At 45.8% G+C, this 16389-nt stretch overlaps 1 protein-coding gene across 1 annotated transcript in view; it reads left to right on the forward strand.

Moving 5' to 3' along the window:
• Positions 1-14490, forward strand: part of spata17 (spermatogenesis associated 17) — a 35660-nt gene extending 21170 nt beyond the window's left edge. Inside the window, exons 9-10 of the mRNA XM_076299860.1 lie at positions 775-910; positions 14410-14490. Coding sequence (XP_076155975.1) covers positions 775-910; positions 14410-14490 — 217 coding nt within the window. The remainder of the gene's footprint in view (positions 1-774; positions 911-14409) is intronic.
• The last annotated feature ends 1899 nt before the right edge of the window (positions 14491-16389 follow it).

Genomic DNA, 16389 nt, shown 5'->3' on the forward strand with positions numbered 1-16389 from the left:
TGCCCAGCGGACGGTTTGCCAGCCTGCACAGACACCTCTTGTACTATGCAGGATAAATCTTCCTCCAGGCAATGTGTCTTGGGTGCAATTTACAAAATCAACCTCACTGTAATTAACATCTGGCATTTTTCCTAAGTAACAGCTATTTACATGGAGCATGAGCCCAACCATCGCAGCATGTGTGGCAACAACCACGCACAAGAAAACAGGCCATTAAGAAACCATTTGACTTGCAGGGCCATTTGGACCCTCGGAAAAAAAAAAAGAAAAAAGAAACGCCAGGCATTTGGCTGGCGAGAGAAGTTTAGCAAAGCGTTGATATATAAGTCATTTGCGTCGAGCAGAAGAGAGCGCGGTGTGATTACCTCAGCTGGAGGCATTAGGCAGGAGCGGCGTCCGCTAATGCTAGCCCGTGACGGAGATGAAGTGGCACTACTGTTGAGAGGTGCAGGTTAATGGTGGGAGGTGACAGGGGGAAGTGCTGATTCTTGGGCGGTACAGTGAGAGATGACGCTTTGATTTTGCGCTGATGAACGACCGGCGAGGTGGCATAGCTTGTTTTTGTTTTTTTATTGTTGTTTTTGTTTTTTTTAAAACGTGGACTTTGCTCCGGTCCATCAGCGCTCGCTTGTTGTTTTGGAAGCGTGAAGCGAGATTTTCCTAATCACTGTCACAGTTAAAGCATGATGTCATCGCCACTGTCTCTCTCTATCCCTCCCTCCCTCCCTCTCTCTCTCGCTCTCTCTCTCTCTCTCTCTGTCTCTCGTTCTGCAGGTTCTGGCTGTTCGCTAACACCCACAAAAGCAGGAAGTACGAGCCCATGATCCACACACGGACCTCCTTCGAGCCGCTGCCGTACGGAACCAAGCACTTCAGGGAAGAGAAGAAACACACTCTGCAGGACAAAGAGGTACAGGAGGACCACACGCACACACACACACACACACACACACACACACACACACATGTACTCACACAGGCATACACATACACACACACACACACACACACATACTCCAATTTACTTACCAGACTCCAATCTTGCACGCCAGCACGTGCTCCACAGGAAATGGTTTGGAGGCATGAGAGGAGAGAAAGAAAAAAAAAAGAGAAGAGAAAAAAAAAGGCGCTGAACAGTATTGCCCCCAATTTTAGCTGCCCAAATTTGTCAGATGTGACAGCAATTTAATAAATACCCCACACGTAAATGAGAGGGAAGTCTACCCCCACTTGGGGCATTAGGTAATTGACTGTGTCTTTTTCCTGGAGGCCTTTCATGGATGAGGGTGCTTTATGAGGCTCCACCAGCAGGCTCTACCCTTTGCTTCCAGTGCAATTGCCTGGAAATGCCTCCCTCCCTCGGATATTAAATAAATAAGGAAGCTCTGCTGATGCTGGCGCTCTGCTCTGCTCTGCTCTGCTCAGCAGTGAGGAGAGTTGTTTTACCGTTCCAGCTCGCGTTTAATCGTTAGCCGCGCCGCGCCCGACCCCTCACTGCTTTTCCCCATGGGTCTCGTCGTTTAGCGCAGGCGATTGCACACGGCGCCATGCATAAAAGAAGTCTTTATGAAATGGACAATGAGAACAAAGACCCCTGAGTTTAACGTCCCGGCACCGTGTCTTTCCGATGGCGGCTGGTGGAATATTCCGGATGCCAGATGCGGCGGTACTTGATGGTCCGTTTCTGCTGGTTTGAAGCTTCCCGTCATCACATTGACAGTAATGAAAGCTCGGGGCAGAGAGCGCTCCTGTGATTAGCATAATTGATGTGCCCGCATGTGACATGCTAAGGATTAGCTCTGATCCATACTTAGATTGGAGTCAACGTTTGAACTTTAGGGGTTAGCCTCTACCCAACAGGGGAGGCTCCCCACTGCCTGTACCTACGGTACAGCAATACCACATGACATTGAATTAATTACAATGATTACTCCACAAAACAAGAGCAACGGCTAATTAAAGATGCCCTACCTGTTCACCACCCTTAATTAGGAGTGTGTCGTGGCTTTCTGTGGTACAGTAATCTCACCAGCAACACTATCGGTTAACCATTGTTAATGATATTGTACTATAAAACCGCATCTACAACAGGGTATTTTCAAAAATCTAGTTTGGTTAACTGCAGATCAGCATGAAATATTTATTGATTTGTTATCATGCTTAACAGATAATAATTTACTTAGTGAAAATGTTCATCGTTCTCTGTAAACTCAGTTCCGTGCCATCAGTCATAAAGTGGAGGGAGGCCACTCGCGTCGCGGGGCTGACAGGGCTGGTGCCTTTGGGTGTCCTGACCCTTCCTCTTCTCCAGAGGCTCCTCATCACTGATGGGATTTCACCTCCTCCGGCAGCAGTCTGTCAAACCTGGATCTCCCATCACTCAGTCGCCATGGCGCTAGCCATTGTGAGGTCACGCTTTCAGGCCCCAGGAAAACCAGCGCACCAACACTCATCTCCATAGTGCTGCTTGCTGGATTCAAGTCTCTTAAAGCACAGCTAGAAGATGACACGCTATCCTTTTTGAAAATCTGTCTCATACAATATCTCAGCTTTTTCAGGTCCACAGTAAAAGGCCAAGCCCTCCCCCACAATGGACCATGTATACAACTATAACATGTTCAGTCTTGGGGAATGTAATCCATAGAAAATAATTCAACCCTTATTTAAATCATGCTAGGAATACCTACACAACATTTAGAACTACTTATGTCCCATTGGCATTCATTTGGCAATTACACATTTATTTTCCTTTACATCAAATGCAGTGAAATATTTTACTTGTCATTTGTTTTCAGTATTAGGAGCCATTTTCTTTTATAAATGTACAGAGGAAACGTGTTAGAATCCTTGAAGAGGATTTACCACAATGGCCAATCAACAACCAAGCCTAGTTAGCATTACACAGCATGACAGGGGATGCTACAAAACTAAATAAACAACAACAACGAACCAAAGCAGCAAACAGAAATTCACCATCAAAGCAGCCTTTGTGCGCAACAAGTTTGCTTCACCAGCAAGTGCTTCTGCCCCGTTGAAGTGGGCTCTAAGCAAAGCTAGTGGCCTAATTGCCCAGAGAAAGAACCAAAGCAGGAACAAACAGCGTCACCATCAGAGCAGTCTTCATGGGCAGCCTTCATGAGCATTTCACAACAAAGTAAGCAAAGCAGTAGGGTGCCATCACAGCTGTTCTGCAACCCTGATTGTTTGACGCAAATGTCTAACCTTGTTTTGCTTATTCCTATTTCAAGGAAAAATGAAAGTGTAATTTAGTATAAACTTTTTTTTATAATATGTAATTTGAATCTCTTTTTAATTTAATGAATATTCCAAAATATCTCAAATCACTTTTGTCAGAATCGCCAATTCATGACAAACTTGTATAATAAGACTGAGGAATAACCAAGCTTTATCATAATCATCAGTTATGTTTGTGTGCTGAAGTTATTTCGGTATTTAATGTGTGTGTGAACCCAGAGGTGAGAGCGGCCATGCCTTTGTCCATAGTAGGCCAGTTCTACACAGGGCGCCTGGGTTCTTTTCAGTCTTATGGGAAACTGATTTTTTGACTATGCAATTTCTCATCGGGCGCGAGCGGTCCCCTGATGAGGATCCTATGCTCGGAAACATAAATTGATTCTAAAGAGGAAATTAGATGGTACTTATTACACTGTCTAACTAGTAATCCGCCATCATTTGTCTGTCGCTTGATGAATGTCCTGCTTTTGCCTACCTTCCGCGCTTAACAATGAATAACACATCCGGAAGGCTCCCTCGCCCAACGCAAACCTGCTTCCTTAAATGAATTTCCACTCACCCCTCACACGTTTTTTTCCCTCCATCGACTCACAAGAATATAATGATGGATATGGTGATTTTCAAGTGCATTTCTGATTAAATTATACCCATTCTCTTTTCTTTCTGCTAGGATTCTCTCTCTCTCTCTCACTCTTTTTTTTCTCATCCTGTTTTTTTTCCCATCTGCACCTAGAGATCTGTTATTTCCACAGATTAACATGTCCAGCCTGGAGACTGAGGCTGGTGATTTGTCTCAATTGGAAAGGCAAAAAGAGATGGGCACAGGGAGGACTGCACACAATCTATGGCTTGTACAGAAACGCTACTGATGAAGTTTGGCTCTGACTGAGGTGGTTTCCCATATCTCGGACATCTCTATCTATGTCCAGTATGTCCAGTGTAGACAGAATATGAGATCCTCACTGGTGCATTCAACGGTAGTGTTGTCAGTTGGCTCTTAAATTCCAATTCAATTCTTGAATTTCACTTGCGTTTCATTTGAGGTGGCAAACAGGAAGTAGAAAATGCAATTCGAATTTTGCACAACCCTGCCTCACTGGTGCATTCAAAGGTAGTGTTGTCCGTTGCGTTTAGGAAAAAGCGGTCTAGGATGCAGGTTTTGAGGTTAGAGGATTGGAGTGATTCCTTGTTGTGATATCTCCGTGGCAACTGAGACCATGATTAGCTTGTGAGCCGGCGGTTCACCTCGAGCTGACTACGCGACGCGTGGCGGTGCTGACGTGGCACCGCCCCCCTCCTATGATTCTTATTTTAACTCATGCGTAGTGAAGGTCCCCAGCCCGCGCGTGTCAACGCAGCGACGGCTACACCGCGGCGTAATGCGCTCGGACAGAGTGACAATCAGGCCACGCTGCCCCCGCCCGCCTGGCATAATTAGTGCATTAGTTAATGCCCGGCTGATGGAGAGGGTCCTTCATCAAGCGGGCACCAACGCTAACGCGGGCAAGGCACGGGCACGGGTGCGGGCATCGGCGGGGTGGGGGTGGGGGGGGACGGGGCCGTGTGTTTTGATGTTTGCATTATCACCACCAGTGCTAACAAATTGAAGCAGCAGGCTAATTACGCGGGCTAATGAAGTGCGTGCAGTGGCCATGTCTCGCCGCAAAGCCTCTCCTTCAGCTCGCGTTAGGCTTTCATCAATCAGCCTTTTAAACTGATATATCTCAGCGGCAGAAGCACGCCACTGCCTCCTTTTTTTTAATGTTGCTTCAGTAATTGCTTTTTCTGCTGCCTTACCCCCCCCCCCACCTTTCCCCTCATCACCCCCCCACCCCCACCCCCCGCACACATACACACATACACACACACGAACACACACACACACACACTACTTTACCCCCAGCCCCCACCCCCCCCAGCTTGCATATTCCTCCTCCCGGCACCACTCATCCTCTCTGCCTAGTTTTTCTTTTTTTAATTATTGTGGTGCATGGCTTATAGCAACTTGGGGGAAGAGAGAGAGAGGGAGAGAAAGAGGGAGAGAGAGAGGGAGAGAGAGAGAGAGAGAGAATGAAAAAAAATCAAGCTTAAAAATGATGCTTTGTTACTGCCGCGTCTTGTTAATCATCGGCCGGGATAATGCATCAACATAGTATGTATGATATATGAGGTGTGTTTAAATGCGAATGATATTCATTATGAGCAATAAATAAGAGGCCTAAAAGTAGGACACAGCCTGTGTCTTCAGGACATGCTGTGGCGCCTGAGCAAAGTTTGCCGAGCCCTTTAAAGCCCTCTAGACGGCTCTGCATTAGTGACCAACAGTCTGGGGGATAAGCGACTCACCATAACCGCTTTACAGGGGAATAAAAGGCCCCATCCCCTTCATTTGCGGCATAATAAACAATCCCTGTGACTGTATACGTATCAATTAACTCCACGCTTGCTTCCATCATGTCAGCGGTTCTTCCCCTTTTATCAGCCAGCACACTCACACACGCAGTGTTGAATGCATATGAATTGTGTAAAGGCATTTGCCAAGACGCCTTTGTTATAAAAAAGGGCCCCTCGTTTGACATGACATGGTGCTTTTAAAACGCTGTGATTTGCCATCAGTAACAAATGAAGTGATAAGAACATTTCATTGGTGTTTTGGTGCCACATACAAATTATGTCCTGTACCTGTGATAAGAGCTAAAGCCCATTCTTAACTGCCCTCATTGTTTGTGCCATATTGTAGTGAAATTATAGTGACGTGTGTGCATATATGAGCACATCTCCATGAAATTCTCGAACAATCTTTGCAGTGACAATGGACACACAGAAGCACTTAAAAAAATAGGCCGCCTTCAAATTGATATGCTTCAGTGAACGAAGGTACACTTGGCTTTTTCTCTGAGCTTTTCAAATGTGGACAAAAAACAAAAAAAACCTTTGAAACAATGTAACATGACAGCTTTCATATTCACACAGTTTGGAGTAGGAGTCGGCAAAGCAGGAGATGCAAATGAATTCTGTAACAGTGCGAACAGCTTGCGCACGATTTAGGCAACATCTGAAAGGTCCATCAAGAATAGCAACCGGAACGGGGTTGTTTAAAACTCCGTCTGAACGGTCCATGGTCTGGGAGGTGCGTAGGAATAGTCATATGAACTTTGAAGTTTTGAAGTTTAAAACATCATCTGAAAGCTCCACAACAACGATGGCATGGCATGAATTTGGTTATTTAAAACAGCTGAGTGAAAGAAAAAAAAACATGGTGCATATTTGTCTTCATATCTGATATGTATTTCGAGATGTAGATTAAGTCCTACCTACCTACAAACCTTAGAAAAGCCGAAACAGCTGAGGACACACTGATCTCAAAGTCCCCCATACTCATTCATGTTGTGGGTCTGCGGATGTGTGGATATGCTGCATGGTTGACAAAAGAGCCGTTCCCGCGTGCATCCTGATTGAAGTAATTAGAATAGAATCAGGTAAAATAACACTCTGATTCCAAGGACAGGTAGCCCGACGGAGTGGCAATTACCTCCCAGTAGTGCTGTAGGTAGAGTTGTATTACTGTATGGCAGGAATCTCATTTGGGTGTCATGAAACAAACCTCTTGAAGAATGTTGGAAGGGATTACCGGCCGACACAACACACTAGATTGTATGTAATTAGGACAGCAGTGCATGTTTTTTCCCTGCTCCCAGTCAATCTCACTGATATGATTGGTTTTGCCTGTGTGATTCATGCTGATTACGGAGCAGATTGAGGTCCTGTGGCTTCCGGAGTCCAGGCTAACCTGTGTTTTGGGGCACTTTATCATGCAGTTCGATGTTAAAAAATATAGATTCAATTTGGGTGGGGGGGGGGGGGGGGGGGGGGGTGGAAATAAATGCATTAAAAATGCTTCCCTGAACAAAATGTTGCTCGTCATATTTGTGGAAGCACAATGCAATCACAAATGGGAAAGTTCACATTATTCACAGTGTGTGCCATATTGATAATTTATTTATTTTTTTCTAAATCATAGCATGCCCCGAGAGAAAAACAACACAAATGTAAAATGTATACTAGGAAGAAAATAGACCTTTAGTATTATCTGGAAACCTTAGCATGTGTCTGGAACCTGCATGGAATCTCATAAGGCCTGGAGCTGGAACTGTGTCACTGTGTTGCCTTCAGTGGGTAGTTTTACTTCAGTTTCATTGGTCAGTGTCTAACTAAGACAGACATTTAAAAAACGTCCAAACAGACATCACTCTCAAAGCTAAAAATGCACTGCACCCAGCTCTGGAATTGAGAGAATATATGTTAGATTAGAGCCAAATCAGATCCAAAAGAGAACCAAATCGGGTCCAAAACAGAACCATATCAGCTCTAAATCAGAACCAAATCAGTTTTTAATTCAGAACCAAACCAGTTTTTAAATCAGATCTCTATCAGAGCGGGATCAGGGCCAGATCAGAGCTGGATCAGAGCCAGACCTGCACCACAGCTGCTAACAATGTGGGATGTGCTGATGAATAAAAGGGCTAAGCTGATCTGAAGGATGGGATTGAGACGGCTAGCTGGCTCTCTGTGTCTGTGCTGTCGTTGTGATTGGGTCCCAGTCTCCCTCTTAGCACTGGCGCCTACAGTACACACAGCTCTCCACTGCTTGCCTTTGGCATTGCTTTATCATCTCGTACCACACTGAGAAGACACCTCAAATTGTCACTTTACTTAAACCTCGGAACACCCCAAATTATGTTTTTGTACAAGTCAAGGCAAGTTTACTTGTCATTGAGAGCATTTTTGACGGGATATTATTTTGTACATTTGTTCTGTGATTAGAATTACTGTTTGGTTGTGTATCAGTATATCGGTATTATCTCATGGTATCGCCATACTGTTGCCAAGGTGTATATATTCTTTATTTTGAAGTTAGCTCTGAAATGTTAATCATTGTTGTGATCCGTGTATTTGAAATGTACCTCCCATGGAGTTATTTTCTGTTTACATATATTAGACTTCAGTGTTGTTTTTCGATCAGTATTTTATCAATGAGAAAATACAAGCTTTGAAGCCTATGAGGCATTGTGTCTTTAAAGACACCTAGCTGTGCTTCAGGAGAGAGAGTGCACCGATGTAACTGCTATTACTGTTTCCTTTCTTGACTTTTCCTTTTCTTTGTAAACTAGAAGATTTTGTTTCCCAGCTAACACACAGTAAAAGAATCTGTCTGTGTGTGTGGGTGTGTGCGTGTCTGTGTGTGTGTGTGTGTGTGTGTGTGTGTGTGTGTGTGTGTGCGTGTGTGTGTGTGTTCTGTCTCTGTGGACCGCTCGCTGTGAGTGTAATGTCGTGTTTGTTTTGCGCTCTGTCTCGTGCCCCTCTCACTTCAGAGTGACGGCACTTCCTTGTACGTTGAAACAGAAAAAAAGAAAAGAAAAAGATGATAAAAAGAGGCTCAGATTTCAGAAATGCATATTTCATCAAACATCTGAATAACACCAAGTCATTATGCGGCAGCAGCCAGGGAAGGGGCTGATTACCATATACCATAAAGCCCACTTTCTTATCTGCCGAGGCATGATTAGTTTCCAGGCCCCGATAGCCTTTACATGCAGCCTCATCCCCCTCTCCAGCTTCAGGAAGGGGGATCGCTTTCAACACCCTTTTCCACTTCTCCCTCATACAACACAAGTCTAGTTATTGCACATGTTTTTCATTTGTTGCTCAAGGTTTTCTTTTTTTCTCTCTCTCTTTTTTTAAGGCCATTTTATTCCTCAGCCGTTCAGACTGAACACTAAACTTATTTCTCCATGTGTGTTGGTCTGTGCAGCTGCTATTAGTGAACAAAAAGACACCCATGACGTTCATGGCATTTAGATTCCATGTCCGAGAGAACACAGTAACTGATATATATATTGTATATCAGTTTATATATTAATCATGCTCATGTTTCTTGGCAGACACTTTTGTCCAAAGCGACTTACTCCAATACCAATAAATATATATTCCATTGTCAAATATTATTAGAATTAGCCTCCATTAAACATAATAATAATAATAGTAATAATATAAAAGTGCAAGTGTTCATAACAGCAATAACTATTAACATATACAAACCAAGTTTAACCAATACCTTAACCGGCCTTTATATAAAGCGATATACTCTTTATGTAAAATTAGTCTACCAGTGCAAAGTAGGTTACCATGTTATGGTGCTATAAGTAGAATTGAACTGAGTTGAATTGTTCTGCTGTTGGGTCAGACTTATTTCCTTGTGTCCAGTGACTCAGACTGCCATTGGAGGACTGATCCCTAAGCAGCCAGTGGTGTGCGTCTGCCACCTTGATGTGGAGATATTTAACGTGAGCAGCGTCCGTGCTGCCCTCTGGACAACACAGGTGTTTGAGACTCTCTGGCTTCCCCAGTGGCACCATGGCTCTGGTAGTGGACACATGAGCACTACAGGCGTGGCGGTATAACTCACATTAACTTTACAGCAGACACATAGTCGCTTAGCAACGCTGTCTGAACAGCTGTCTGAAATGGAGAGCACATGTCCAGAACTCTTAACACATCCACATCCTTTCCTGAATTTCCCCTTGGGGATCAATAAAGTATCTATCTATCATCTATCCACATCCACATCCACATCCGTCCCCACTCCCTGACGACTCTCTACACCCACGTTGACCTCCAGTGTGGCTGGAGAGAGGCTCAGCAGGAGGCCCAGCAGAGGCCCTGGATGTGGGGCTGCTTCGGGTCTTTTTACCTCTCTTCTCTTCTCCTTTATCAGGGACATGGAGGGCCAGGCAGGAGTGGTGGTGGTGCTGGTGGTAGTGGAGGTGGTTGAGGGCTCCGTGAGTAGTGCTCCTTACCAGGGCCTAGCCATGGATGAGCGGCCCCTCTGCCATTTCCCCAGGTTGCCTCCATCCCTGCCTCCCCACTGGAGTACTGCGTAACTCCCAGTACCGCTGGGGGGAGTTACGCAGTCAGGCTCCTCAGCAGCTGAAATAATGTAAACTCATTTCAGCTGGGCCCTGGGCTGATGTCACGCGGTGTGTCCGAATGCGGCGGCGCTGGATGCATTAGGACTTGACAGGGCCCTGCTTGAAATAAGTGAAATTAATGGAGCTCCTCTCATGTAGGACAAGGCCACAGCACCCCTTTTCTCGCTGCTTACAGTGAGAGAAAAGTCAATACTTTTTTATTACGCCACTCTTGACCTACATTCCACACTACAAGTGCTAGTCCTGCTAATTGGTTTCAGTTGTGTGTGTGTGTGTGTGTGAGGGGAGAAAGAAAAAAAAAACTTCATCCTAAAGAGAACATGGGAGAAAATAAATCAATCTCATATTTTTTTTTCCTTGTCTGTTTTCATTGAGCAACATTGAAGACAGAGAGAGAGAGAGAGAGAGAGAGAGGGAGAGAGAGAGAGAGAGAGAGGGATGGAGGTGGGCAACCAAGGCTGGGTTAAATGATGGGTCCCGGGGGGCCCCGGAGTATTTTGTTTAAGTGCTGCGTCCACTGATGGGGCCGAGCGGGCTCTGCTCCTGTGTGCGCCGACTGGGCCTTTTCTGGGCTCCTCATTCCCAGTAAGTGAAACGTCAGTCACACTCGCTCGGCTTAAACACACACGCGTCATCCCACTGAGGAGCAACACACACGCGTCACCCCACTGAGGAGCAACAAACACCCCGTCATCCTCACTGAGGAGCAACACACACCCCGTCATGCCCACTGAGGAGAAACTCACACACCACACACTCTCGTTTCGTTGCTCTTGACATTCACACTTTGTTCAATGAACTATGTTTTTAAGTTCATATAATATTTGTAAAATTATCCCAAGAGGCGGTAAACAGACAGACTTTCTAAAGCATTTAGATTATTGCGCGCGCACACACACACACACACACACACATCTTACATGAGTCTCCCAAGACGTTTCTGTGTCTGCTGGTCGATCCAGTTAAATCCTGTGGCCTAGTCAGGATGTTTCTGTAAGACCCTCCGTCCCAACCCAGAGACAGGGTGGGGTGCGTCGGGCTGGGTTAGGGGGGCTCTGGGGTGGGGTGTGTCGGGCTGGGTTAGGGGGGGTGTGGGGTGGGGTGCGTCGGGCTGGGTTAGGGGGGGTGTGGGGTGGGGTGCGTCGGGCTGGGTTAGGGGGGGTGTGGGGTGGGGGTAGTCTGTGTGGCTGGGTGAAGTGGCTCCACTGGTGTGGATGAGCTCTTCCCTGCTCTAAGCTCTCTGGACGGCTGGTCGGGGGCCTGTGTGTGTGTGTGTGTGTGTGAGAGAGAGAGAGACGTATGATAGAAGGGCTGCTGCCTCCGGGGCACATTTGAACCCAGCAGGCTTTACACTAATGCAGGAGAGGCCCATAGAGACCCCCAGTGGGGTGTGTGTGTGTGTGTGTGTGTGTGTGTGTGTCTCACACCTTAGTTGTTAAACAGTTTTATTCAACTATCTTGACCGATACTTATCATGTCACCAGTGTCAAAATGCAGCTGATTTAGACCTTGTTCACCCTTTACTGGTGCCAGTGCAGAGCTCTATCTGTCTGTCTGTATGTCTGTCGGTAGGTCGGTCACATTCACCCACCCACTCACCCGTGGCCTGTCTCCTGTCTTCTGTTCTTGTCCTGATAATCAGTGTGAAATCTGTGTATTTTCTCCCTGTTGAAATAAGCACACGTGACGTTCCTCTAAATATGGCCGCCGTGCTGTGGCGCTATATTCCCCTTTACCCTCTGGTGTTTAGACAGTAACCTGGGCTGATAACAGTGGGGAGTGTCACCTCATCAGTGGTGGCGTGGCACGGACCCCGAGATTGTTTCCCTTTGCTCCAGCGTCAGCCGGATTCCCATGGAGACGCCCTTGTGACCCCCCTTCGCCCACCTCTTCTCTTCTCTGACACGCCTGCTTGCCTTCCTTTCTTCTCCTTTCATCTTCTTTTCATGTTTGATTGTGTGTTTGAGAAACGCTGCTGGTCTCTGTGTGTGTGTGTGTGTGTGTGTGTGTATGTGTGTGTGTGTGTGTGTGTGTATGTGTGTGTGTGTGTGTGGGTGTGTGTGTGTGTGTGTGTGTGTGTGTGTATGTGTGTGTGTGTGTGTGTGTGTGTGTGTGTGTGTGTGTGTGTGTGTGTGTGTCAGGGGGTGATGGGTGAGCAGGGGTCCCCAAGTGCAAAAGGAGCTGTCACACAGATCTCGTCTCTGCGTCCACACACCCCCTTTTCCCTCAGCTTGACAAGTCCGAAGGCCCCTGAGGCTGTGCTGGCCCTCTCCCCCCCCACTTCCCCCTGCCAAACACACACACACACACACACACACACACACACACACACACACACACACACACACTTACCAGAAGCACTAGGGTGCCAACACTTTGGTTGAGCTTCACATATCTACTGCAAATTCAGTGCAGTACATTGAAAATCACTCACACAGACACAGACACATACACACACACACTCACACAGACACATACACACATGCACGCATGCACAAGCCCCGTTGGAGCATAAGATTGGTTGAGAAGTGACATCGTCATGGCACAGTCCTTATCTCAATCAGGCGTAAACGTTGCGCGCATATGTTTAAACACATGCCATGTCGCAAAAAAGCGCAGAAAAAGAAATCGCATATTCATGCTAGCTGGATTTATAATCAATACTATTTCCCAAAGCGTGAAATTAGCTTGGTTTTTTCGCTGGGTTCGTTCATTACTTTCGGTGCGTTTGTGACAGTGTCCATTTGCGTTGTTCCACTGGTGTTAGTGTCAGTGCGGCGTGCTGTTTACAAGGACGGCCGAGCTCTTTCCCCCGCCCCTGGCTCAGCGATGATTGTCACTATACCGGACACTGACTGACAGGCGGTATCACATGGGCGCCTAGGAGAAGGAAATTGTCAATGCCCCAGTGTGTGACATTAGTTTGTCCTTCCTCAACTTCAAGCTTTTTTTAGTCCGAAAACAAAAAATAAATAAATAAATGTATATGTATGTAACAGGAAAAAAAGCCCACTAGCCTGGGCCTTGGTGGTTTTACTCCACTCGTCTCCTCACACTTGTTTCAATCCCCTCGTTCCTCTTCTCTCTCCCCGCCTGTGTGGCCGATGGACTGGCTAACGGAGGGAAGGAGGACTGGAAAAGGCTGCTTGTTTTCAGTCCAGGTCAGCCTTATGGGGGTAGGGCAAGGGTCACTTCATTCTGACAAACACCTAAAGAGTCCCACAGACAGAGAAAGGGAGAGAGAGGGTAAAGGGAGAGAGAGAGAAAGAGAGAGAGAGAGAGTCCATGGCAGCAAGTAGGCCAGTTATGAAACCTGAATCCAGTCCAACTAAAAATATCTGGCGCATTTTTGCAGCGCAGCAAAAAAAGAGGTCAGGATTTGTGTGGTGACTCTGGCATTCATCATTAGCAGGCTGACTGGGCCTAGTGAGGAGAGGTGAGGTGAGAAGAGGGGAGAAGAGGAGAGGGAAAGGAGAGGAGAGGAGAAGAGAGAGAGGGATGAGAGGAGAGGAGAGAAGAGGTGATGTGAGCAGAGGTGAGGAGAGGAGAAGAAAGGAGATGAGAGGAGAGGGAGAGAAGATGAGAGATGAGGGAGGGTGGAAGAGAAGATGTGTTACGATCATAATTAAGAGGCCCAGTTAGCTGTAGTGGTCACCCAGCCTGCTCCGGCAACAAAGGTTGGGGTCACCCATACGCAGCACAGCCCAGACGCAGTATGCTCAGACCACTCTGCCTGAACTAGAGGGGGGTCCAGATAATCTCGGTGGTCTTATGACCACTCAGTAGTGTGTGTGGTCATAAGACTAGTGGGACAGGCCAGTACCTCCTCACGGCAGAAACTACTCTGAATGTTTCAGCTGTAATGTGACTGCTGTAGGATCAGGACTCCTCACACTTTTCATGGCCTAGTAGAAACTGTAATGGTTCTTTGTAGATATTTTTGATGTTGCAAATACATTACTAAAGGTTTCAAATAGAATGTGCAAAGGTTCTAAAGAAGGAGTTCTGCGTTTCTGTAATTCAGCGTTTCTGAGATTGAAGTGTTGTGAAGGGCTAAGTATGTAGTAAATGTATTTATATTCATCAGCATGAAGTGTATCCCTAGGAGGGGATACCTCAGCTAAACCTTTTTCTTTTTCTTTCTTTTTTTCATTTTTTCTTTCAGCCTTTCAAGACTGTCTTCACCACCTGCCAAGTCTTCGACAAATTTGGACGTCTCTACTCAAACGCTGGGAAGATTGTCTGAGAAATGCATTTCAAGACTCATTAAAGTGTACTGTAGTCTTGCATTCAGTGCGGTACCAATGTTTTGTAATTTCATGGCGGTTCTGTTGTTTTGTTTAGCTTTGTGTAGCGTGGTCAAATTCAAGCAGGGTTTGTTACCTGAACGCAGCGATAGAGAAAGAATGGTAGAAATAAATATGATCAAATATCATTAACATCACATGCATTGATTTCTTACTGTATTTTATGAATGTCTTCCTTTTGCGTTCATTCAATTTAGTTGTTTAATTTATTTATTAAAAACAAAACCAAGATGAAAAAAAATGACGTCACCAGAAATTCTTTGCATCAGAACAAAAAGACGGTATTGATGACCAGAGTGTGAAATCAGCGTGTGGGGAAGGGACGCCACTTGAGAGGATTTATGGCCTCCTCGCTGATCTGATAAGCTGTCCTATTCCAAGAAATTCCCGTCTCACAGCACCCCGTCAACACATGAATACCAACGAGCAGCTACCTCATTCCACATCTTGTGTTTTTATTTTCTTTTTTTTTTTTTCTCCCTTTTTTTTCTTTCCTCTCTCATCCCTCGCTCTCGCTCTCACTCTCGCTCTCGCTCTGGAGCTACATTTAAATGTTTTCCAGGCCTTGTCGCCCATAGAAAATAAATGTCCTTTAATTTTGGAGAGTGGGAAAAATGGCCAACCAGACCTGGGCCGCCTTCTTCCTACACAGATTTAATTTCCACAAATAATTCTGAGTGCTTTGTTCTGTTGCCGTGGTGTCTGTCGGCACGGCGACTGGCCACTGTCCTTGCTGATGAGTAAGAGAGAGAAAAAAAAAAACATGTAGGGAGTGGGTGGGGGGGGGGGGGGTGGGTCTCAGTAATTTGGAGATGCAGTGGCTATCTGTGTGATTGCTGCCGTACTGAGGTAGTCCATCACTTCACAATAATTCACCGGGCGCTGACTGTGGCCTCAAACCCGCGCCGGTGCGTTCCCATCAGTCCGATTAGAAAAACTCCGCTTAGGCCCGCGCTCAGGCGCCGGCTGTGGTGGCTCTTGCTGATTAATTCCCTCTGCTCTGCTGGCGTCTTCTCTCCGTTGTCTTTCCGGGTCTCACAAGAACTTTGATGCCACAGGAGCAAAGAGAGACGAAATGAAAACAAACGCCTCCTGTTACTGCTACTGTATTCACACACACACTGACTCACAGACTGACTCACACACATGCATACACACACACACACCTTTTTTCTCCTGAGGTGTGGCAGTAGGTAGGCATGTCTGATAGATCTGTAAAGTCAGGATTGACATATCGATTGGCCAAAGATATAAATATAAGATATACATGTATTTCATTAAAGTCTTGTGTTTCTAAGTTAGAAATTTTTTTGTCACATACAGCAAACATCTCACGATCCGCTAGCTGCCTGTCCCCTAAATACGCTGTAAAAAAATGTGGTCCCTGTGGACAGCCCAGGCTCCAAAAAACTGCAACAAAAGCAACCTGGTCCAGCCTGGAACATGAAACATAAACTGTTCCAGCCAATCACTGATGAGATCCATGTGTTCACATGTTCATGACAGTTTCAGTTGCACGGGAGGGAGTGACGAGCTAGCACTGTTTTGTTTGAAACGTCAACAGAAGTGACATCACCCAACCGTGCTAAGAGAACCTTTAATTGTCATTATCTCAGGAGAGACAAGATTTCCTTATCTAAAGGTAATAATATATAAATAATTTGGATAAAAGTAATATAACTCAATATCATGTGAAAGTGGGGTTAAAATTAAGCTCAGCGTTTCTGTACACACAGGCTAAAACTGAATGTATTCATTTAGGTACCGCTTACACAGTGTGGGCTAGTCACTCAGCAATCAGCACTCAGGTCAGTCAGACGAAAGCACAGTAACGTCCA

Source organism: Alosa pseudoharengus, unplaced genomic scaffold (genome assembly GCF_046254945.1).
Source record: "Alosa pseudoharengus isolate Yale_2024_CS ecotype anadromous, Long Island Sound unplaced genomic scaffold, YU_APseudo_1.1 YU_APseudo_1.1_scf_22, whole genome shotgun sequence".
NCBI lineage: Eukaryota > Metazoa > Chordata > Actinopteri > Clupeiformes > Clupeidae > Alosa > Alosa pseudoharengus.